General features: G+C 45.1%; 1 protein-coding gene across 1 annotated transcript; it reads left to right on the top strand.

The window, feature by feature from the left end:
* Positions 1-7,166: 7,166 nt before the first annotated feature.
* On the top strand, positions 7,167-23,841 carry abhd11 (abhydrolase domain containing 11). Its single transcript, XM_046316725.1, has 6 exons — positions 7,167-7,399; positions 9,438-9,573; positions 13,078-13,251; positions 15,132-15,302; positions 18,299-18,480; positions 18,818-23,841. The coding sequence occupies exons 1-6, from the start codon at positions 7,272-7,274 to the stop codon at positions 18,951-18,953; spliced, it is 927 nt and encodes a 308-aa protein (XP_046172681.1). The 5' UTR covers positions 7,167-7,271; the 3' UTR covers positions 18,954-23,841.
* The last annotated feature ends 342 nt before the right edge of the window (positions 23,842-24,183 follow it).

Here is a 24,183-nt window from a genome sequence, read left to right as displayed (position 1 = left end):
ATGAATACTGCAACGGACTCCTGTCCAGACCAGTGTGTCACAGTTCTCCCTCACTGTACACCACCTGTCACGTCAGCTTGCATGCACACACACGCACACACACACACACACAAACATACACACACAAACATACACACAAACACACATACACAAACATATACACACAAACATACACACACACACAAACATACACACATACACACATACACAGTGAGGTCTCTCAACTTCTTGCCCTCCACTCTAATCATCAAATTGTAACATCTTGAGTTTCCTTGGTCCTAGTTACCTGATGTCTGCAGCCGTCCTCACTACTGTTACCATGGGAACATTGCTCCAGGGAAGCAACACACCCATATCTCACCTAAAGAGGCAGGAAGGGAGATTCTGCTCTCTCAACTGGTGCTAGAGAACACAAGGATTCACACTAGTTGTAATTAATGTCAACTGATGCATTTTCAAATTCAAACTCCATACAGATGCTCTGTACCTTCACATTGCATTCATTACCTTTAATTTTACTGTAACCTCAAACTGGCTTGTGTACATCTTTTTTTTTATTTTATAGGATTATACAAATGCTCTCGTCATCACAATCCTCAAGCAGCTGACTTTAAACAGTTGGAATATGAGGCTGACATTCAAACAGACGGACAGACAGACCATATCAGCCCGATCCTGATTTTCTGGTCTGTCCAACCCCAACATTTTGTATTTCTATTGTTATATTTACAGGGAACTAACAGTGAGGTATGACAACATACATGGAACTAACAGTGAGGTACGACAGGAGGACAGCAGGAGGAGGAAGAAGAGATGGAGTGTTTGTAAATGATGAGACACTGAATTATGGCTGGCCCGGCAACATCCGAAGAACAGAGAGCAAAGTCCAACAGGCATCTGATAGGGACGCCTATTTAATCATCCTCAAGGACCCCCATCCACAGCAGGTTATTAGAGATGCTTTAACCCTTATAGAGGAAATATTGGTTGTTTGCGTGAGAGAGATAACTCCCGTTGGATTATCTGATCCTGACAACTCAACTGACTCCGCGAGCAGGCTGCGAATATCTGGACTATATGAGATGATCATCAGGTGTGGTTGAAGGGCATAGCAGTGTTACAAACTCTACGTCCCAAATAGCACCCTATTCCCTTCACAGTGGCGATATGGGGGCAGACACACACACACAACCCTGGATGTACCATTGGACAAGATAACAGATGTTTGAAAGAAAACTCAGGGACTCCCTCTCTCAGGGACGGTTTTATGGACAGCGGATTTCGAGATGACTGTTAATCTACTCCTGGTTTTACCTAATCTTCGTAAAACCGATCCATAGTTTCAACGAAAATGTCAACAGTGTCCCATCCCACCTCCACAGTAACAGTGACACAGTGTCCCATCCCACCTCCACAGTCAGACTGACGCAGTGCCCCATCCCACCTCCACAGTAACAGTGCCCCATCCCACCTCCATAGTAACAGTAACAGTGCCCCATCCCACCTCCACAGTAACAGTAACAGTGCCCCATCCCACCTCCACAGTAACAGTGCCCCATCCCACCTCTACAGTAACAGTGCCCCATCCCACCTCCACAGTAACAGTGCCCCATCCCACCTCCACAGTAACAGTGCCCCATCCCACCTCTACAGTAACAGTGCCCCATCCCACCTCTACAGTAACAGTAACAGTGCCCCATCCCACCTCTACAGTAACAGTGCCCCATCCCACCTCCACAGTAACAGTGCCCCATCCCACCTCCACAGTAACAGTAAAAGTGCCCCATCCCACCTCTACAGTAACAGTAACAGTGCCCCATCCCACCTCTACAGTAACAGTAACAGTGCCCCATCCCACCTCTACAGTAACAGTAACAGTGCCCCATCCCACCTCTACAGTAACAGTGCCCCATCCCACCTCCACAGTAACAGTCCCCCATCCCACCTCTACAGTAACAGTAACAGTGCCCCATCCCACCTCTACAGTAACAGTAACAGTGCCCCATCCCACCTCTACAGTAACAGTGCCCCATCCCACCTCCACAGTAACAGTGCCCCATCCCACCTCCACAGTAACAGTAACAGTGCCCCATCCCACCTCCACAGTAACAGTAACAGTGCCCCATCCCACCTCTACAGTAATAGTGCCCCATCCCACCTCCACAGTAACAGTGCCCCATCCCACCTCTACAGTAACAGTGCCCCATCCCACCTCCACAGTAACAGTGCCCCATCCCATCCTACCTCCACAGTAACAGTAACAGTAACAGTGCCCCATCCCACCTCCACAGTAACAGTGCCCTATCCCACCTCCACAGTAACACTGAGCTGGAATAGCTACTGTATTTCTAGCTGGTACCCAACTGTCAACAGTCGGTTACTTCTTAAGGCTAGTGCACACAGCACACTCATTACAATTCAATATAATTCTCTTATGCCCTCTGGGCAATTATGGAAGGCTTAGTCAGATTAAAAATATCAACATCCTCCTCATTTAGTACGGTATACAGACAACAGACATCACATTCCAAGACATACAAGACAAGAGACTATAAGGGTACTGTGAGGACACTCATAACTTAAATGACTAACTGAACAGGTATAAGAACATCCCCTAAGGCTACAGTGAGGACACTGACTGAAAGCCTCACAAGACAGTGAAGTGTTCTGCCTGCCTTTCTAAAGAGAAAGAAGACATTCTTCTTCAGGAATGGACTGGTCATAGTGCAGATGCCAGATGGGCTTGTTGAGCTTTACCCCAGTGGGCCTGTCTAGGCCTAATTATTATTTTTGAGGTAGACATAATCAATGCCTTTTATCCATGCTTCAACAAAAACAACAAAGAGGGCCACATGAGGGCCACTGATATCTCTCTTCAAGGCTGATGTAAGGTTTTTAAACAGGTCAACACTCGTAAGACCACTGGGCCAGATAGTATTCCAGGGTGTGCGCAGACAAGCTGGCAGGCATCTTCACTGACATTTTGAACCTCTCCTGATGTCACTCTGTAATCTCCACATGTTTCATGCTGACTACCATCATTCCTGTTCTCAAAAACACTAAGACATCCTGCCCACAATGACTACCGCCCTGTAGCACTCACATCAGTAATAATGAAGTGCTTTAAAAGGCTAGTCATGGCACACATCATCTCCATCATCTAAATTACATACTGCCCCAACAGATCCACTGCTAACGCAAACTCAATTACATTCCACTCTGCCCTCACCCACCTAGAAAAGAGGAATACCTATGTGAAATGCTGGTCATCGAAAACAGCTCAGCGTTTAACACCATGGTGCCTTCCAAGCTCGTCACCAACTCAGGACCCTGGGACTGAACACCCCCTTCTGCAACTGGATCCTAGACTCCCTGACGGGGCAACCGTAGGTGGTAAGAGTAGGCAACAACACCTCCGCCACGCTGACCCGCAACACGGGGGGCCCATGGGGCTTAGCCCCATCCTATACTCCCTGTATACCCACCACTCTGTGGCCACGCACGACTCCAATTCAGTCATCAAATTGGCTGACGAAACGACGGTGGTCGGCCTGATCACCAACAATGATCAGAGAGCCTACAGGGAGGAGGTCAGAGACCTGGTAGTGTGGTGCTAGAACAACAACCTCTCCCACAACGTCAGCAAAACCAAGGAGTTGATCATGGACTTCAGGAAACAGGGGCGGGTGCACACCCCCATCCACATCGACAGTGGAGAGTGACCCTCTCTTAGCTTAACACCAGCACATTTGTCATGGCACCTAAGATCCCTAGAAACTTTTACATCTGCGCCATGGAGAGCATCCTGACTGGTTGCATCACCGTCTGGTATGGCAAATGCACCGCCCTCGACCACAGGGCCCTTTATCATACCTCCAGGTCACTATTATTCCTGTTCACATGTATTCTCAGTTTATTAGGTACCTTACCTCGTTCACAATAATGGCTCGCTCCTACAGAGAGTGAGTCATGTGGCCATGGCTTGCTATATAAAGCAGGCAGACAGGCATCGAGACATTCAGTTGCTGTTTGATTGAACGTTGGAATGGGCAAACAGGTGTCCTAAGTGACTTTGAGAGTGGTATGATCGTTGGCACCAGGCGCACCGGTTCCAGTGTCTCCGGAACGGATGGCATCCTGGGCTTTTCACACACGACAGTGTCTAGGGTTTACAGAGAACAGTGTGACAAACAAAAAACATCCAGTCAGCGGCAGCCTTCTGGGTGAAAACAGCTCCTTGATGAGAGGTGGAAGGACAACAGAAAGATTCATGCAAGCTAAAAGGCGGGCCACAAACTGGAAAATAATGGCGCAGTACAACAGTGGTGTGCAGAACAGCATCACGGAACACACAACTCATCGTTCCTGGTCAAGGATGGGCTATTGCAGCAGACGACCCACTCCTATCAGCTAAAAACAACAAGAAGCGGCTATTGAGAAATGGAAAACCTGTTCCTGTTGCATCATGCTGATGCTAGAGTCAGGATTTGGCGTTTATGTGACAAAATAAGCTAGTATAGTGTAGGGAATCATTGTACAGTCTAAACCGCTGTTTAATATATTTTCCATAACCAAACATATTGTTGTTTCAGCTGTTTGAAGCTGGTGTTCAATACAATACGAAAGTAAAAGACACACAAACAAAATGTGAAGCATAGAAATAGAGCACATAGAACAGATCTTGGCTGGGACTGAATGTGTTCTGTCAGTGTGTGAAGATACATAGCACACTCTGCAAACACAGAGCGAGAGAGATAAGGAGAGAAAGCGAATGAGAGAGAGGCGGGGGGAGAGAGAGTTGACCAAGAGTTTCGGTTGGATTGCTTCCCCTCCTCCTCCCGTTGGGCCTCTGTGTCATGTCATCACCATGGTGACGGCATGCATCGCCTGCTCTATCTTGGTAAACATCCCATAGCAATGGACCAGTAAAAGAGAGACGGGACCTTAAGCTCAGACTTCTCTAAACTGATGGTGTTTTTCTCTTTGTTGGTTTCAGCTCGTCATAGATCAGACCATGGCAGCAGAGGCCACAGAGAGAACACACGGCACACAAAACCTGATCCTAAATCAACTTTAACGATCCTCAGATGAGGGGCAGGGAAGGAGAAGAGACATGCATGCATCAGCTCACTACTAGAGCATGTTGTTTTAGCCTCATCCCCAGCTCAACTGTTAATGCAAGTAGAAAGAGTGCCCACTGGTGGACGAGATTAGTCTTGTTTAGGGCCCAGGCTATTCTACAACTGATGGTGGTAGATAGGCCTACTACATACTGTAGTTCTGCCTGCCCTGCCTCTCACAAACTGTAGCTTCAATTGTTTAAATTGTTTGTACTTTTTATTTAACCTTTATTTAACCAGGCAAGTCAGTTAAGAACAAATTCTTATTTACAACGACTGCTAACCCTAGCCAAACTTGGTCCACTAACCTTTCTTTGGACGGCATATAAATGGTCAGAGTCCCATCTCTTCTGCCACACATCTGTCAAAATGGCTCTGATCTTACATTTGGCCTCACCTCTACCCAGTGGAACATTAATATCAAATAAATGTTAGCTATTTTGGCTAACTGGTCCACATTTTCATTCCCTTCCACACATGAATGAGCTGGGACCCAGCAGAATCTTACTACTACACCCAGTCTCTCAATTCTCCATAATAACATGAATACCTCTAATAGTAGATCACTCCTATGAGATTTACCAGATGATAAACTATTCAATACAGACAGAGAATCTGAGCATCCTATAATTCTAACAGGTTGTACGTCCTCTACCCACTGAAGGGCAACTATTATCACCAACAGTTCAACTGAGTATACTGACAGTTCATCTGTTAGTGTTCTACATATCTGCACATCAAATTCAGGAACACAAACGGCTGCTCCTGTGCGCCCACTATCTTGGTAAAAATGCATAAAACCTTCTACCAATGTAATTGCCAACCAGTTTCCCTATGTCATGGACTACTGACCAATCTTTCCTTTTCTCTACCAAGGTTAGATCAACAACAGGATCTGGGAGTAACCATGCAGAAACATCCCCTACCACCACAGTAGGGCCAACAACTAATTCTCCCATACCACGCTCATCAGCAAGCTTTCCAACCAAAACCACTACCTTGTCTACTAGTATATTCCCAACAGTCATCTAGAACAGTAGCAGTGGGATGCTCAACCTCAAAGACTTTCATCCTACCCCAATAAGCTAATGACAATTTGTATATATCCAAGGCATCTTACCTGCCTCCACTAGTACATTTTTATTTTATTTAACTAGGCAAGTCAGTTAAAGAACAAATTCTTATTTACAATGATGGCCTACCCCGGCCAAAGCTAGGCCAATTGTGCTCCGCTCTATGGGACGCCCAATCATGGCCGGATAGTGATACGCCTTGGATTCGAACCAATATCCTTTTTGAATTCAGGCTGTAGTGTGACAAAATGTGGAATAAATCAAGGGGTATGAATGTTTTTTTGTTTTTTTTTTGTCAATCGTTTTTATTAGCTGCTTTTGCAGAGGAAATGTGTGCATTGCAATGACTGTGATATGTGGTTGTTTGAACTTTTATCTACCTCAGTTTAATGTAAGTCGCTCGACGCTAGTAGATGAGATTGACCAAAATTAAAATGTAATTTATGTGTTGTTTGATTGATTGATTCGTTGTTATGATCTGGCGCCATCGGTTCGTCAACATGTGTTACGTGCTGACAACGGAACGTTAACGTCAGCCCAGACCTGCGTTTTGCGTCATGACGAAAAGCGTCAGTTTAGGCCAATTCAGCTCCTCCCACACTTAGTTTCCACTAGATAACACAGACACAAAGAAACCTGGGCTGTATCGTAATATATAATAATAATAATAAAAGTGTATGACATTTTTTTTGTTCTTAATTATCTGACTTGCCTAGTTAAATAAATAAAACATGTAAATCAATGTGCTTTACTAGTGGAGGCAGGTAAGATGCCTTGGATATATAACTAATGTTATTAGCTTATTGGGGTAGTAGGAAAGTATTTAAGGTTGATCATCTCGCTGCTAACTTAAGGATAGTATTAAGATGTGGTTAATGTTAGGGTTACATTTTAAGAAGTGAAAATTGTCATTTTAAAAATGGGCGGGGTGTATGATTTTGTGGCTGTGGTAACTAGTGACGACTCATTCTCCTCTAATGTCAGTCAGAGAATGATTTTCTTTGCTCCGAAATCTGCAGAATAGAAAAGCGTATGTTGTCGGTCAGCCTGGAAGAAAATTCAACGAGCCTACCTTGTCATGAGTGTTTTCTGTCGCTTACTCTCGAGAGGACTTCTCTGCGGACGGGCAACATGTCGGTTTGTAACCGGACAGCAGGATTTCAGCGGTGGAGTGCTGCGGATGACTCGGGCGGTTGGCTCGACCAGGTAACGTTAAATGCCCTCTACTTGCTACAGTCCAGGCTAATAAATTGACAACGAGTTGACACATTCTAGCTAGCTATCTTCTTTAGCTACGTAACGTTCATGTAAATGCACCGAATAACAACATTATAGGAGAAATTGGTTATCATCGATCTTTATTTGTGTATGTTTGTGTTATTTAGGGGTAGCTAGGGTATTGTATTTAGATGGATAGCTAATGGTAGTTAGCTAACTAACCTTAGCAGTACACTTGGTTGTGGACTAAATTAATATATTTCTAAATTTGCTCTTGTATGATAAGTAATGAGTGCCCATCCGAAGTTTCTTGCATTTATTTTATTGTGTGTTGCCAAATCTAAAGCCCAATATTTTACTAGCATTTCATCTAGCTAGCTAACCAGCTAGGCCAGCATTCCAACAATGACCCCGGCCCTACTCAGTGTTTGACTGTCCTAGGTTAGCAATGTAACGTTATGGTAAATCAGTTACATCTTTGAATGAGAATATCATGTTGACACAGTCAGTTACTTGTTTTGTTAACTACATTTCTTAGCCGAATTCATTACCAAGGATACGTTAACAATTCATTAACGTCATTGTCTCTTTCCTCTGTTGCACCCCTGTGAAGATAGTTATTTTATGATCAAATACACGACATGACCGAAAGTATGTGGACATCTGCTCGTCGAACATCTCATTCCAAAATCATGGGCATTAATATGGAGTTGATCCCTCCCTTTGCTGCTATAATAGCCTCCACTCTTCTGGGAAGGCTTTCCACTAGATGTTTGGGACTTTATTCCATTCAGCCACAAAAGTATTAGTGAGGTAGGACGCACACGTTGCTCGCAGTCAGCATTCCAATTCATCCCTAAGGTGTTTGATGGGGTTGAGGTCAGGGCTCTGTGGAGGCCAGTCAAGTTCTTCCACACCGATCTTGACAAACCATTTCTGTATGGACCTCGCTTTGTGCACGGGAGCATTGTCATGCTGAAACAGGAAAGGGCCTTCCCCAAACTGTTGCCACAAAGTTGAAGCACACAATCGTCTAGAATGTCATTGTGTGCTGTAGCGTCAAGATTTCCCTTCCCTGGAACTAAGGGGCTTAGTCCGAATCATGAAATGCAGCCCAAGTCCATTATTCCTCCTCCGCCAAACTTTACAGTTGGCTCTATGTATTGGGGCAGGTAGCGTTCTCCTGACAACCGCCAAACTCAGATTCATACATCGGCCTGCCAGATAATGAAGCGTGATTTGTCACATGAAATGCTTACTTACAAGCCAACAGTGCAGTTCAAGAAGAGTTAAGAAAATATTTACCAAATAAACTAAAGTAAAAATAATAAAGAGTAACACAATAAAATGACAATAATGAGGCTATATACAGGGGGCAACGAGTCAATGTGCAGGGGTACAGGTTTGTCGAGGTCATTTGTACATTAAGCCAGAGAACGCGTTTCCACTGCTCCAGAGTCCAATGGCGGTGAGCTTTACACCACTCCAACCAACGCTTGGCATTGTGTATGGTTATCTTAGGCTTCTGTGCAGCTGCTCGGCCATGGAAACCCATTTGATGAAGCTCCCGAAGAACAGTTATTGTGCTGCATTGCTTCCAGAGGCAGTTTTGAAACTCTGTAGTGAGTGTTGCAGCCGAGGACAGACGAGCTATGCGCTTCAGGACTAGACAGTCCCGTTCTGTGAGCTTGTGTGGCCTACCACTTCGCAGCTGAGTCGTTGTTGCTCCTAAACATTTCCACTTCACAATAACAGCGCTTAGTTGACCAGGGCAGAAATTTGACAAACTGACTTGTTGGAAAGGTGACATCCTATGACAGTGCCACATTGATAGTCTTTGAGCTCTACGGTAAATTCATTCTACTGCAAATGTTTCTCTATGGAGATTGCATGGCTGTGTGCTCGATTTTATACACCTGTCAGCAACTGGTATTGCTGAAATAGCCAAATCCACTAATTTTGAAAGCATTTACATACACAAAAGTATGTTAACTTTAACAATGTGTTATTCTATTGTCTGTTGCAGCCCTGTGAACCTAACCTATGACGTGTTTGACGGGACAGGGGACGGCACCCCCCTGGTGTTCCTCCATGGGCTGTTTGGCAGCAAGTCCAACTTCCACTCTATAGCCAAGTCCCTGGTGCAGAGGACAGGCCGAAAGGTAACGCATAGTCTCACAAGGCAGACAACCGTTTCAGAAATATTACATGGGCGGCAGGTAGCCTGGTGGTTAAGAGCGTTGTGCAGGTAACCGAAAGGATGCTAGTTCGAATCCCAGAGGCGACTAGGTGTAAAATTTGGTCAATGTGCTGTTGAGCAAGGCACTTAACTCTTATTGTTGGACTAGTAACCGGAAGGTTGCAAGTTCAAACCCCCGAGCTGACAAGGTACAAATCTGTCGTTCTGCCCCTGAACAGGCAGTTAACCCACTGTTCCTAGGCCGTCATTGTAAATAAGAATTTGTTCTTAACTGACTTGCCTAGTTAAATAAAGGTAAAAAATAATAATAATAATTGCTCTGAATAAGAGCGACTAAAATGTAAATGTACAATTATTTACCACAAAGAGCAACACATGTTAATGTTAGACTGTAAATCCAGGATGGCTAACACATGAGGTGGGGGGATACACTAGGCTGTATATGCCTTGGTCTCAACACTAGGCTGTATATGCCTTGGTCTCAACACTAGGCTGTATATGCCTTGGTCTCAACACTAGGCTGTATATGCCTTGGTCTCAACACTAGGCTGTATATGCCTTGGTCTCAACACTAGGCTGTATATGCCTTGGTCTCAACACTAGGCTGTATATGCCTTGGTCTCAACACTAGGCTGTACATGCCTTGGTCTCAACACTAGGCTGTATATGCCTTGGTCTCAACACTAGGCTGTATATGCCTTGGTCTCAACACTAGGTTGTACATGCCTTGGTCTCAACACTAGGTTGTACATGCCTTGGTCTCAACACTAGGTTGTACATGCCTTGGTCTCAACACTAGGCTGTACATGCCTTGGTCTCAACACTAGGCTGTATATGCCTTGGTCTCAACTAGGCTGTACTGCCTTGGTCTCAACACTAGGCTGGCTGTATATGCCTTGGTCTCAACACTAGGCTGTATATGCCTTGGTCTCAACACTAGGCTGTATATGCCTTGGTCTCAACACTAGGCTGTATATGCCTTGGTCTCAACACTAGGCTGTATATGCCTTGGTCTCAACACTAGGCTGTATATGCCTTGGTCTCAACACTAGGCTGTATATGCCTTGGTCTCAACACTAGGCTGTATATGCCTTGGTCTCAACACTAGGCTGTATATGCCTTGGTCTCAACACTAGGCTGTATATGCCTTGGTCTCAACACTAGGCTGTATATGCCTTGGTCTCAACACGAGGCTGTATATGCCTTGGTCTCAACACGAGGCTGTATATGCCTTGGTCTCAACACGAGGCTGTATATGCCTTGGTCTCAACACTAGGCTGTATATGCCTTGGTCTCAACACGAGGCTGTATATGCCTTGGTCTCAACACGAGGCTGTCTCTCTAAACAACCGGGTAAATAATACATTCTATACACTCAATTCTGATTTATCTGAAGCCATGCTGATAAGGCTCAGTTATTCTCTCACATACAGCCAGTTATGCACAACTCGGGTCTTCGAGGGTGGCTGTTTTATTCATGCTTTCTATTTGTTGAGGGTTGTGAAACCAGATATGTGTTACAATCAGCGACCGTAATGCAGTTAAGTGCCAGTGAGAAATGAATACCAGCAGGATTATGGCCTGTACCCGCCTCTCATCCTACTCTCCCTCGCCTCTCATCCTACTCTCCCTCGCCTCTCATCCTACTCTCCCTCGCCTCTCATCCTACTCTCCCTCGCCTCTCATCCTACTCTCCCTCGCCTCTCATCCTACTCTCCCTCGCCTCTCATCCTACTCTCCCTCGCCTCTCATCCTACTCTCCCTCGCCTCTCATCCTACTCTCCCTCGCCTCTCATCCTACTCTCCCTCGCCTCTCATCCTACTCTCCCTCGCCTCTCATCCTACTCTCCCTCGCCTCTCATCCTACTCTCCCTCGCCTCTCATCCTACTCTCCCTCGCCTCTCATCCTACTCTCCCTCGCCTCTCATCCTACTCTCCCTCGCCTCTCATCCTACTCTCCCTCGCCTCTCTCCTCATCCTACTCTCGCCTCTCATCCTACTCTCCCTCGCCTCTCATCCTACTCTCCCTCGCCTCTCATCCTACTCTCCTCGCCTCTCATCCTACTCTCCTCGCCTCTCATCCTACTCTCCCTCGCCTCTCATCCTACTCTCCTCCCGCCTCTCATCCTACTCTCCCTCGCCTCTCACCCTACTCTCCCTCGCCTCTCACCCTACTCTCCCTCGCCTCTCACCCTACTCTCCCTCGCCTCTCACCCTACTCTCCCTCGCCTCTCACCCTACTCTCCCTCGCCTCTCATCCTACTCTCCCTCGCCTCTCATCCTACTCTCCCTCGCCTCTCATCCTACTCTCCCTCGCCTCTCATCCTACTCTCCCTCGCCTCTCATCCTACTCTCTCGCCTCTCATCCTACTCTCCCTCGCCTCTCATCCTACTCTCCCTCGCCTCTCATCCTACTCTCCTCGCCTCTCATCCTACTCTCTCGCCTCTCACCCTACTCTCCTCGCCTCTCATCCTACTCTCCTCGCCTCTCACCCTACTCTCCTCGCCTCTCACCCTACTCTCGCTCGCCTCTCTCACCCTCACTCTCCCTCGCCTCTCACCCTACTCTCCTCGCCTCTCACCCTACTCTCCCTCGCCTCTCACCTCACCCTACTCTCCCTCGCCTCTCCTCGCCTCTCACCCTACTCTCCCTCGCCTCTCACCCTACTCTCCCTCTCCTCTCACCCTACTCTCCCTCTCCTCTCATCCTACTCTCCCTCTACGCCCACCCTACTCTCCCTCTCCTCTCATCCTTCTCTCTCTACGCCCACCCTACTCTCCCTCTCCTCTCATCCTACTCTCGCTCGCCTCTCACCCTACTCTCGCTCGCCTCTCACCCTACTCTCGCTCGCCTCTCACCCTACTCTCGCTCGCCTCTCACCCTACTCTCGCTCGCCTCTCACCCTACTCTCGCTCTACGCCCACCCTACTCTCCCTCTCCTCTCATCCTTCTCTCTCTACGCCCACCCTACTCTCCCTCTCCTCTCATCCTACTCTCCCTCTCCTCTCATCCTACTCTCCCTCTACGCCCACCCTACTCTCCCTCTCCTCTCATCCTTCTCTCTCTACACCCACCCTACTCTCCCTCTCCTCTCATCCTACTCTCCCTCTCCTCTCATCCTACTCTCCCTCTCCTCTCATCCTACTCTCCCTCTCCTCTCATCCTCTCCTCTCACCCTACTCTCCCTCTACGCCCACCCTACTCTCCCTGTCCTCTCACCCTACTCTCCCTGTCCTCTCACCCTACTCTCCCTGTCCTCTCACCCTACTCTCCCTGTCCTCTCACCCTACTCTCCCTGTCCTCTCACCCTACTCTCACCCCAATGAATCCCTACTGTCCTTCCTTTCAATGGGTGATCACGAAGGACTGAACTGTAGTCTTCTATCTAGCCTATAGCCCTGTGCCTTCCCTCTTCTCCTCCTCTCCACCCCTCCCTAGTGTCCTAACTGTCCTTTGTCCAGTCAGGTGCTGACGGTCGACGCCCGTAACCACGGTACCAGCACACACAGCACCGATCTGACCTATGAGGCGATGACCAATGACTTGACGCACTTGCTCGCCCAGCTGCACATCGGGAAGTGCGTCCTGATTGGCCACAGCATGGGGGGCAAGGTCGCCATGACTACAGCCCTGTCGCAGGTGAACAAACGACCCCGGAACATCAATATGAATCCTTACTACACTGTGGTCTCTGTGCCGCTTGAAACTGCACTAATTACAGTAGAAACCTGCAATGATTACTGCTGCACTGTACCATGGGAAAGTGACTGCCCATCTCGCCTTACTTCCTTACAGTCCCAATACCTTTTTTGAATGCACTTTTAGATTATATCATCAAATTCACAAACGCAATCACAAGTATTCAGACCCCTTTTTTTACGTTACAGCCTTATTCCTCATCCATCTACACACGGTACCTCATACTGACAAAGCAGAACTACATTTGCAAACATTTCTAAAAATATATATTTTTTTTATGCAAAAAAATGAAATACACATTTACATAAATATTCAGATGCATTACTCAGTTCGCTGAAGCAACTTTGGCAGCGATTTAAAGTCTTGAGTCTTCTTTGGTATGACACTACAAGCTTGGCGCACCTGCATTTGGAGAGTTTCTCCCGTTCTTCTCTGCACATCCCCTCAAGCTCTGTCAGGTTGGATCGGGAGAGTCGCTACACAACTATTTTGAGGGCTCTCCAGAGATGTTCGATCTGGTTCAAATCCGGGCTCTGGCTGGACCACACAAGGACATTCAGAGACTTGTTCCGAAGCCACTCCTGCATTTTCTTAGAAGATGATCTTTCTGAGGTCCTGAGCACTTTGGAGCAGGTTTCATCAAGGATCTTTTTTGTACTTTGCTCCGTTCATCTTTCCCTCGATCCTGACTAGTCTCCCAGTCTGTGCCGCTGAAAAACAACTTCACAGCATGATGCTGCCACCACCGTGCTTCACCATAGGGATGGTGCCACGTTTCCTCCAGACATGACGCTTGGCATTCAGGCTAAAGAGTTACATTTTGATTTCATCAGACCAGAGAATCTTGTTTCTCGTGGTCAGAGTCCTTTAGGTGCCTTTTGGCAAACTCCAAGCAGCCTGTCATGTGCCTTTTACTGAAGAGTGGCTTCCGTCTGGCCACTCTACCATAAAGGCTTGATTGGTGGAGTGCTGCAGAGATGTTTCTCCTATCTCCACGGAGGAACTCTGGAGCTCTGTCAGTGATCATCAGGTTTTTGGTCACCTCCCTGACGAAGGCCCTTCTCCCCTGATTGCTCGGTTTGGCCGGGCAGCCAGCACTAGGAAGAGTCTTGGTGATTCAAAACTTCTTCCATTTAAGAATTATGGAGGCCACTGTTTTCTAGGGAACCTTCAATGCTGCAGAAATGTTTTGGTACCCTTCCCCAGATCTGTCTCGGAGCTCTGTGGACAATTCCTTCAACCTCATGGCTTGGTTTTTGCACTGTCAACTGTGGGACTTTTTTATAGACAGGTGTGTACCTTTCTAAATCATATCCAATCAATTGAATCAAGTTGTAGATCTCAAGGATGATCCATGGAAACAGGATGTATCTGAAATCAAATCTGAGTCTCGTAGCAATGGGTCTAAATACTTATGTAAATAAGGTATTTCTGTTTGATTTAAGTTTGCAAAAATGTCTAAACCTGTTTTCGTTTTGTCATTATGGGGTGTTGATTGTGGAAACACGACCAATTTTAGAGTAAGGCTGTAACGTAACAATGTTGGGAAAGTCTGTATGAATACTCTCCAAATTCCCTGTATACGGTATATAATGATATTCACATTTGTGGGTTAATTTACTTCTACTCTACGCCTCTTAAGAAGATTTTAGAAACTGAAGTGGTCACACTTCCCATTGTATAGAGGGGGCAGAACTTTTTTTTTTCCAGTTCTCATTTCCTCCGCTCTTCTCTCTCCCTCCTTCTACCTGTCTCTTCATCACTCTACCCCTCCCGTCAATCACCCCCTTCTCCTTCCTTTCCTCATATCTCACCGGTAGCCTGGCCTGGTGGAGAGGTTGGTGGTGGTGGACATCAGTCCAGCCCAGACCACCACCCGTACCAACTTCCACTCCTACATCCAGGCCATGAAGGATGTGAATATCTCTAGCGACATCCCTCGCTCGACCGCCCGCCGCATGGCCGAGGACCAGCTACGCAAACTGGTCAAGGTTAGGGCAAGCTCCTCACTGGCTATCACTACTGTTATTACCACCAGGGTTCACACTACTGTTATTACCACCAGGGTTCACACTACTGTTATTACCACCAGGGTTCACACTACTGTTATTACCACCAGGGTTCACACTACTGTTATTACCACCAGGGTTCACACTACTGTTATTAACATCAGAGCTGTGTTTGAATACCCATACTGTATACTACATACTTAATGACTATATATTATTAGTTCATTTTAGTATATTGTAAACTTATCCTTTCAGTTGAGCGTACTAGCGCTACGCCTGTCTACCTGATGTTGATTGTTATGAAACCTCTTGCTAGCTTGTCTAGCTAGTAATATATTACTCTAACATCTTATGACTTTGGGTGTGTTTGTTAATTCAATCTGGAGTGCCAGCGTGTGCTCTGGGCGTTTGTAAATTCAGAGAGTTTTGTTCTCTGAGCGTTCAGAGCGCACAATCTGGACAATCTGGCCGAGGAGTAGGGGTTGATCCCAGCTTTCTGGCACAATCAGACTCGAGTGCTCTGAAATCGGAGTAGATAGCCAGAGTGAATTTACGAATGCATTGAATTAACAATGTCCATTGAACGCACAACAGCTATCCCGCTTAGCTAAGAATGACGTGAATAATCAAGTCAATAAATGTTGGATTGTTAGCATGTTGTTAATATACTTGCAAGTTTGACGTATTGGTAGCCAACTAACATTAGGTAGCTTGCTAACATATGGTACATACTGCTGTAATATGTTATGCGGTCTGTAAAGGACAGTGTAGCTAACAAATTGTCAGTCAACATAACTTGGAATGTATTTGAAAAGTTATTACTTTACTAAATTGCTCAACATTTTCTTAACACTTGTTGTAATTGGTTAAAGCAATGAATTTGTATCCGCTCTCATTGAACTTGGGCTGCATATTTTCCTCCATTTTCTTCAAATCTGAAAAGGTTTGTGAAGCCACGCACCATTTTCGGAAGAATTGCATTATGCGCCCTAAAAGCACGGAAATAGTGTCCACTGCTTGTATACTTAGTATTTTGGCGAATGTAGTACGACATCCGGGAACTTTTGGCATACTAACTATATCCATACTATGACCAATAAGCATAGTACATACAGTTGAAGTCGGAAGATTACATACACTTAGGTTGGAGTCATTAAAACTCATTTTCAACCACTCCACAATTGTCTTGTTAACAAACTACATTTTTAGCAAGTCAGTTAGGACATCTACTTTGTGCATGACACAAGTCATTTTTCCAATAATTGTTTACAAACGCTAAGTTGACTGTGCCTTTAAACAGCTTGGAAAATTCCAGAACATGATGTTTGACTTTAGAAGCTTCTGATAGGCTATTTGAGTCAATTGGACGTGTACCTGTGGATGTACATCAAGGCCTTACCTTCAAACTCAGTGGCTCTTTGCTTGACATCATGGGAAAATCAAGTCGGCCAAGTCCCCAGAAAACAAATTGTAGACATCCACGTGTCTGGTTCATTCTTGGGAGCAATTTCCAAACGCCTGAAGGTACCACGCGTACTGTTGTTTGTACAGATGAACAAGTAAACGCCATGGGATCACAGCCGCCATACCGCTCAGGAAGGAGACGCGTTCTGTATCCTAGAGATGAACGTACTTTGGTGAGAAAAGTGCAAAGCAATCACAGAACAACAGCAAAGGACCTTGTGAAGATGCTGGAGGAAACGGGTACAAAAGTATCTATATCCACAGTAAAACAAGTCCTATATCGACATCACCTGAAAGGCTGCTCAGCAAGGAAGAAGCCACTGCTCCAAAACCACCATTAAAAAAGCCAGACTACGGTTTGCAACTGCACATGGGGACAAAGACCATTCTTTTTGGAGAAATGTCCTCTGGTCTGATGATACAAAAGTAGAACTGTTTGGCCATAATGTTATGTTTGGAGGAGAAAGGGCGAGGCTTGCAAGCTGAAGAACACCATCCCAACGCTGAAGCACGGGGGTGGCAGCATCATGTTGTGGGGGTGCTTTGCTGCAGGAGGGACTGGTGCACTTCACAGAATAGATGGCATCATGATGGAGGGAAATGATGTGGATATATTGAAGCAGCATCTCTAGACATCAGTCAGGAAATTTAAGCTTGATCACAAATGGGTCTTCCAAATGGACAATGACCTAAAGCATACTTACCAAATTGTAGCAAAATGGCTTAAGGACAAAAAGTCAAGGTACTGGAGTGGACATCACAAATCCCTAACCTCAATCTCATAGAAAATTTGTGGGCAGAACTGGAAAAGTGTGCGAGCAAGGAGGTCTACAAACCTGACTCTGTTAGACCAGCTCTGTCAGGAGGAATGGAAGGCTACCTGACACATTTGACCCAATTTAAACAATTTAAAGGCAATGCTACCAAATACTAATTGAGTGCATGTAAACTTCTGACCCACTGGGAATCTAATGAAAGAAATAAAAGATTAAATAAATCATTCTGTCTACTATTATTCTGACATTTCACATTCTTAAAATAAAGTGATGATCCTAACTGACCTAAAATATGGAATTTTTACTAGGTTTAAATGTCAGGAATTGTGAAACTGAGTTTAAATGTATTTGGCTAAGGTGTATGTAAACTTCTGACTTCAACTGTATGTGACAGTAGAGTAGTGGCCTGAGGGAACACAATGTGTTATGAAATGTAGTGTCTGTTAATATTTTAAGTTGTGTGTGTATAGAACTACCTTATGTTAATGGAACCCATAAGGCAGCAGCTAATAGGGATCCTTAATAAATACAAGTATTACTGCTAATACCACCCAGGGTTCACACTACTTGTCCCTATCATCTCACTAAAACTGTAGCAACCCAATCGTCTGACAGCTGAAAGGCTATGTAATTGAACATACAACTACTGTAATGACGTAGGGAATGTAAAACACAATTTCGAGGACATAACCCGGTGATAGTTTGTGTAGTAATGGTGTGGTTCCTTCCTGTGTTCAGGAGCGCTCAGTGCGCCAGTTCCTGCTGACCAACCTGGTGGAGCAGAACGGACACTACGCCTGGAGAGTCAATCTGGACGCCATTGCCGCACACCTTGATGACATCATGAGCTTCCCTACCTTCGAAACCACATACGAGGGCCCCACCCTCTTCCTGGGCGGAGCAAGTTCTGCCTACATCAGGTATAAGATGTCATCTGTTATAAAGTTTTTAATAGCTGTCATTGGTGTAAGACTTTTGTATTATTTCTATGATTTGGTGTCTTCTGTTTCCCTACTTTGACTCTTCTCTCTTCCATCTTTTGTCTCTCTCGCCCTCCTTTCTCTCCCTCCTTTCTCTCCCTCCTTTCTCTCCCTCCTTTCTCTCCCTCCTTTCTCTCCCTCCTTTCTCGCCCTCCTTTCTCTCCCTCTGCTCTCTCGCTCTCTGCTCTCTCGCTCTGCTCTCTCGCTCTGCTCTCTCGCTCTGCTCTCTCGCTCTGCTCTCTCGCTCTGCTCTCTCCCTCTGCTCTCTCCCTCTCAGTTCTGAGGACTATCCAGAGATCCAGCGGTTGTTCCCATGTGCAGACATCCAGTACATCCCAGACGCCAGCCACTGGATCCACGCAGACAAACCCCTGGACTTCATCAGCTCCATCAGCTCCTTCCTGCAGCCCTAACCTACCCTGCTCCAACCCTCTCCATCCACCACCACCTAATTACTAATCCTACCCTGCTCCAACCCTCTCCATCCACCTAATTACTAATCCTACCCTGCTCCAACCCTCTCCATCCACCTAATTACTAATCCTACCCTGCTCCAACCCTCTCCACCACCTAATTACTAATCCTACCCTGCTCCAACCCTCTCCACCCTCCACCACCTAATTACTAATCTTACCCTGCTCCAACCCTCTCCACCACCTAATTACTATTCCTACCCTGCTCCAACCCTCTCCACCACCTAATTACTAATCCTACCCTGCTCCAACCCTCTCCACCACCTAATTACTAATCCTACCCTGCTCCAACCCTCTCCACCACCTAATTACTATTCCTACCCTGCTCCAATCCTCTCCACCACCTAATTACTAATCCTACCCTGCTCCAATCCTCTCCACCACCTAATTACTAATCCTACCCTGCTCCAACCCTCTCCACCACCTAATTACTAATCCTACCCTGCTCCAACCCTCTCCACCACCTAATTACAGGACAACCGCTGGCCTTTAACATTATTCACACTAATACGGCACAGCACAAAGCCACTGTTATCCAATGGCGGAAAAGAACACGCTCCAAAGGGCATGCTGTGTTGCGAAGGCTCTGAGGGTGTCGGTCACTGCTGTTGCCTGCACTCGTCAAAGTTCAAATAATTGTTCGACCTTTCCAACGTATGTGCGTGGTGTTCTCGCTCTGAGCAAAACGCCTTGTGCGAATAATGTGAAAGGCCTGTTAGACTCTGCCCACTCACACTGGGGTCCACCTCTTAAAACAGCCAGTAGGTAGAGCTTCAAACCAGAGGAGGCACAGCCATCTTAGTAGACAATGCTAATATTGCTAACCCTGGACCAAACTCACTCTTTCTTTCCATGCTGTTTATCTTGCGCTTAAAGGAGCTGTATGGAAAATGACCTTAATTTATCTATAGTAATAGTGGGATGACAGTTTCATCATATTTTGTTCCCCAAAAAAGGTTATTGGTCTCACAAAAAATTGCATTCTAATGGTGCAGCCTTCTTATTGGTCAATAAAAGACGGACCATCTCTTGTGAAATTGACAACGAGTTACATATAGCTCCTTTAACCGCCATATTGTAATCAAGGATTTGTGTAAATCCTGTATTACCGTACTTAATAGATATGTAAATATTAAGAAAAGTAGATAGTTGGGTAGTAAGAGGTTGAGATTATATTTAAAGTAGATTGACAGTTTGTTTTTAAATGAGGGAGTGTTTTTAGGTATGAGTTACTAATCCAAAGATCCTCTCGTCATTGTTGCACAGTACCATTCTACTCTAATCAGGTTGATGTAAATCGGCATTGAAGAAAGGCTTTGAGCCAGGTCTTATATAGTCTAGTCTGGACATGTTCTGTATGTATGTGGCTACGTCTCAAATGACACCCTGTATCCCATATAGTGCACTAGTTTAAAGATGCACTATTCGGAAACTGCTGTGCCATTTCCTGGTTGCAAAAATTCTAATAGCTTGCCTAATGTCAGTTTGTAACAAACAGGGAAGTATAGTGTGGAGAATCATTGTACCATCTAAACTGCTGTGAAATAATCCATAACCTAAAATATTCAATTTTTTAGCTGTTTGAAACTGGTGTTCAAATCTGAAAGTAAAAGATGCAACAAAAGAAATGTAACTTAAGCACGGGGAGCATAGAAATAGCGCACACAGAACAGATCTACCACTTCTTAGACTTGCTTTCAATGAGAATGACAGATCTAGAACTTAAATGTTTATCTGAATTTGGTCAGATCGCCCAAAAATGTACATATTGCAGCTTTAAAAGCAGTGCACTATGTAGGGAATAGGGTGTCATAACAGCCTTAATATAGTGCACTATGTTGTCCAGGGATGTCAAACTCATTCCACTGAGTGCCTAGTGTCTGCAGGTTAAGACCTAGACAACCAGGTGAGTTCCTTACTAATTAATGACCTTAATTCCTCAATCAAGTACAAGGGAGGAGTGGCCCTCCGTGGAACGAGTTTGACACGTGTGACGTAGTGCGTCAAGGAAATAGGGTGTCTAATTTGAGACAATGCCTGAGATACATCGCAGTTCTAACCCTACAGTATGGGGAATATGGTGTGATCTCTAAAGCAGCCAGACTGTGTCTCTGGGATGGGTAGTCTAGAGGGGTGATTCAGCAGGGAGCTTGGCAGAACAGGAGGATCGGCGATATAGAAATATAATCTCGTTCTGTGGTTGGAACCCTGGTTGATAGTGCTGGCCGAGAAGTGAAGCCTGGCCTAAAGACGAGCCAAGCGGAGAGAATGTAAAGCACAGCTAAAGCATTATTTACAAAGCATCTCGGGAGTAGGAGTACTGATCTAGGATCAGTGTGCCCCTGTTTTTGCCTGACGTTCGCTACATACTTCAGTCTGACTGCCATCATTAACCAGGCATGCTTCCATCAACCCTTTTTTTCTGAATGTGATTTATAGTACGTGTCGGATAAAAAAAATGCCACGATAGCCTTGATGGAAAAAGCTAATTTGTCAGTGAACTTTCCAAATGTAGACTAAACAAAATACGCTAGACAAGGTGGGATCTTTTTGTCATAAAATGTATTATGCGAGAACTGGGGGTCCTTCCATTACGACTCGGGAAAGCATGCAGTTTATTAGGCTTCATATGAAATAAGTTATGAGGAACTTCACATGGTGGTGACAGTGCAAGGGGATTAGCTTGATGCTGCTTTCCAATAAATATTGAGGTTCTTATTCTAGTGACACGCTGATCGATGTTTGGCTGCCATTTGACAAATAAAAATGATCTTTCTCTTTAGTCCATAATCATTCAGAACAGGTCGATCTTCAAGGCATTCCTCGTCGATCACAAAACATTTCTGAGGAAAATCCAACGTTAAAGGCTGTGATAAAGGCTTGCGCTCCTTTTAAATTCATGTTGGCGAGAGGTGCGCTTGGTTTGAGAAGCCCTGCGCACCGGGTAAGCAAAGTGTTCCCCATTTTTGAAGCATTTCAGTTGTCTGAAAAGTTGAACTGGGAGATCTGTGGCTAAATCGAGTGTGCCTACTCGGGCGGCCAATCGATATATCAAATCACAGTGCCTAAAGAGCTTCCACGACCCCAGGCCATAGCAAAGTTTGATACTAGCCCAACTTAGATGTAATAACTTGTAAAACCATAACCACAGAGAGACTCAAAGAATACAGCAAAGAGCTGCTCTTTTTTAGGAACGAGTTCATGTTAAAAATATGTATTCAACACTATGCTCCGCTCTGCCTTGCAAGTGCTACACCAACTGATCTATTTTGTAATCAAATCTCAAGTTTTAAATATTGCCAGGCCAGGCATATAGCCAATATGCTGTGTTAATATATTAGGCCTACTGCACAAACCTCATTCTTACAGGACTGCTTTTATTGGGTTAATAATGTTACATTTTCTTAAGTCGTGCTTAAAAAAATAATAATAATCCTGAGCAGTATCGTGTAACATTTTGACTGCGAAAGTGATCTTGACTCAAAGGTTGGTGACCACTGATCTGAGCTGTTGACTAAAGTGCACAAGCCAATACCAGAGTGGCCACATTCGCTATATAACGCAACATTTTTTTGTGACAAAACCATCAGTAGGCCTGGAGTTGAAAGTGCCATGGAAACCCATTTAACTTATTTATTGGGTATATGTGAATCCGCAAAAGGTATTTTTATGTGCACTACGTCATCACGCACAGCCTTTTATCTACAACAAGTCCATTTGATGGAAACTCATCTCTGCAGATTTTTAAAATATTCACGTGAAAGTCTGTCGCCAATTGGATGGAAACCTAGATATTGAAGTTGTTTGCGGTGATGTCAAAGAGGGGTGTTGTACAAAACAAAGTAATCAGAGATTGGCTCATCTCTTAACTAATCAAACCTCTGCTTTAACAGTGTGTGTGTGTTCTGGCTCTGGCCCAACCCATCTGTTTCTGGGACCAATCAGAACGGTTAGAATGGTTTTCTGTTCTAGAAATCGTTGTGGAAGTACTCAAATTTAGACTCATTGCGGAGAAGCAATTAACAATTAACACCCGTGGGTGTAGTGTTTGGCTGGAGCAAGGTGCTTGGGTAGCCAGGCAACCCCAGGGGGGAAGAGTATGTGTGTGTGCATATATCAGCACTCCTAATCCTACAATGCTTTATGAATACGGGCCCTAATTGTTTTATATTAGAAGTCTGGACTAAAGACAGGACCTCTCAAGCAGAGGGAATGTAAAGTACAACTGCAGCGCTGAACCATAGATTAGGGTGCTGATCTAGGATCAGTTTTTCCTTTTTAGATCATAGTGAATAGCGTATGAACAAAGGGTGAACCTGATCCTAGATGAGCACTCATGAATAAGTGCTCTGGTTCTGTCTGAACTGACATGTGGATGTCAGTGAAGGAACATCTACGGCTCCCCAGAGATCGGGGCTGTTGTGTTGCTGTGTGCAATCGCTTTTATACATGGTGTGTTTTGTGTGCGCTATGTTACTAAGCCTGTGGGAATTAGCCGGAAAGGAGAACAAAGTTGTAAAATGATTGTTACCGAATGGAATAAGACATGGAAGTGAAAGCACACAGTGTAGCCTAGTGTTAAAGCTGTTTTTTGTTTTTTTGGTATCTTGTCCTCAGCTGGGGAAAAAAGGTGTTGCAATTGATGCAAACGCTTAGTAAATCTGACCCGTAGTCTTTGGACTTAATTTCAGTATTTTTGTTTTTGTCGTACTACTAGATTACATGTAGTGTAACATGTTTGACCTTTTTTATAGTGTGATGTCATTCAGATAGCTAAATAGCTACCTTTCTATGCCATTTAAGCGCTAATAAAGCTATATCTTTCCAGGTACTGTATTATCTCCTGTATCTCCCAGGCTACTCTACAGCAGAGGGGGTCCTACTCTGGTCCTGGGGAATCTACTGGACCTGCAGGGTTTTGTTCCAGCCCTACACTAACACACTCTGGAGATCCCTAGGACGGTGGGTCCTGACTCCCAACACTAACACCTTATTCAACTAATCAAGTTCCAGACAGAAGGCCATGAATACTTGAAACTGGTGTGTTTAGTGCAGGGTTAGAACAAAAGCCTTCACTCTCTCGGACTGGAGTTGGAAAACCCAATGCTCTACACTACACTCTGGGTAATATTCTCTACTCTTCTGTGTTGTGAGTGGGCATTTTGTAAAA

Source organism: Oncorhynchus gorbuscha, linkage group LG20 (assembly GCF_021184085.1).
Source record: "Oncorhynchus gorbuscha isolate QuinsamMale2020 ecotype Even-year linkage group LG20, OgorEven_v1.0, whole genome shotgun sequence".
Classification (NCBI taxonomy): domain Eukaryota; kingdom Metazoa; phylum Chordata; class Actinopteri; order Salmoniformes; family Salmonidae; genus Oncorhynchus; species Oncorhynchus gorbuscha.
Note: the sequence above shows the minus strand (reverse complement) of the source record. Positions and strands in the feature narration are given on the sequence as shown.

What these genes read in the sequence shown, in the direction of transcription:
- abhd11 (XM_046316725.1), top strand. Translation starts at nt 7,272, where the DNA reads ATGAGTGTTTTCTGTCGCTTACTCTCGAGAGGACTTCTCTGCGGACGG. An exon ending in TGCAGAGGACAGGCCGAAAG is followed by an intron (nt 9,574 to 13,077) that starts GTAACGCATAGT and finishes TTGTCCAGTCAG; the next exon opens with GTGCTGACGGTCGACGCCCG. An exon ending in GCAAGTTCTGCCTACATCAG is followed by an intron (nt 18,481 to 18,817) that starts GTATAAGATGTC and finishes TCTCCCTCTCAG; the next exon opens with TTCTGAGGACTATCCAGAGA.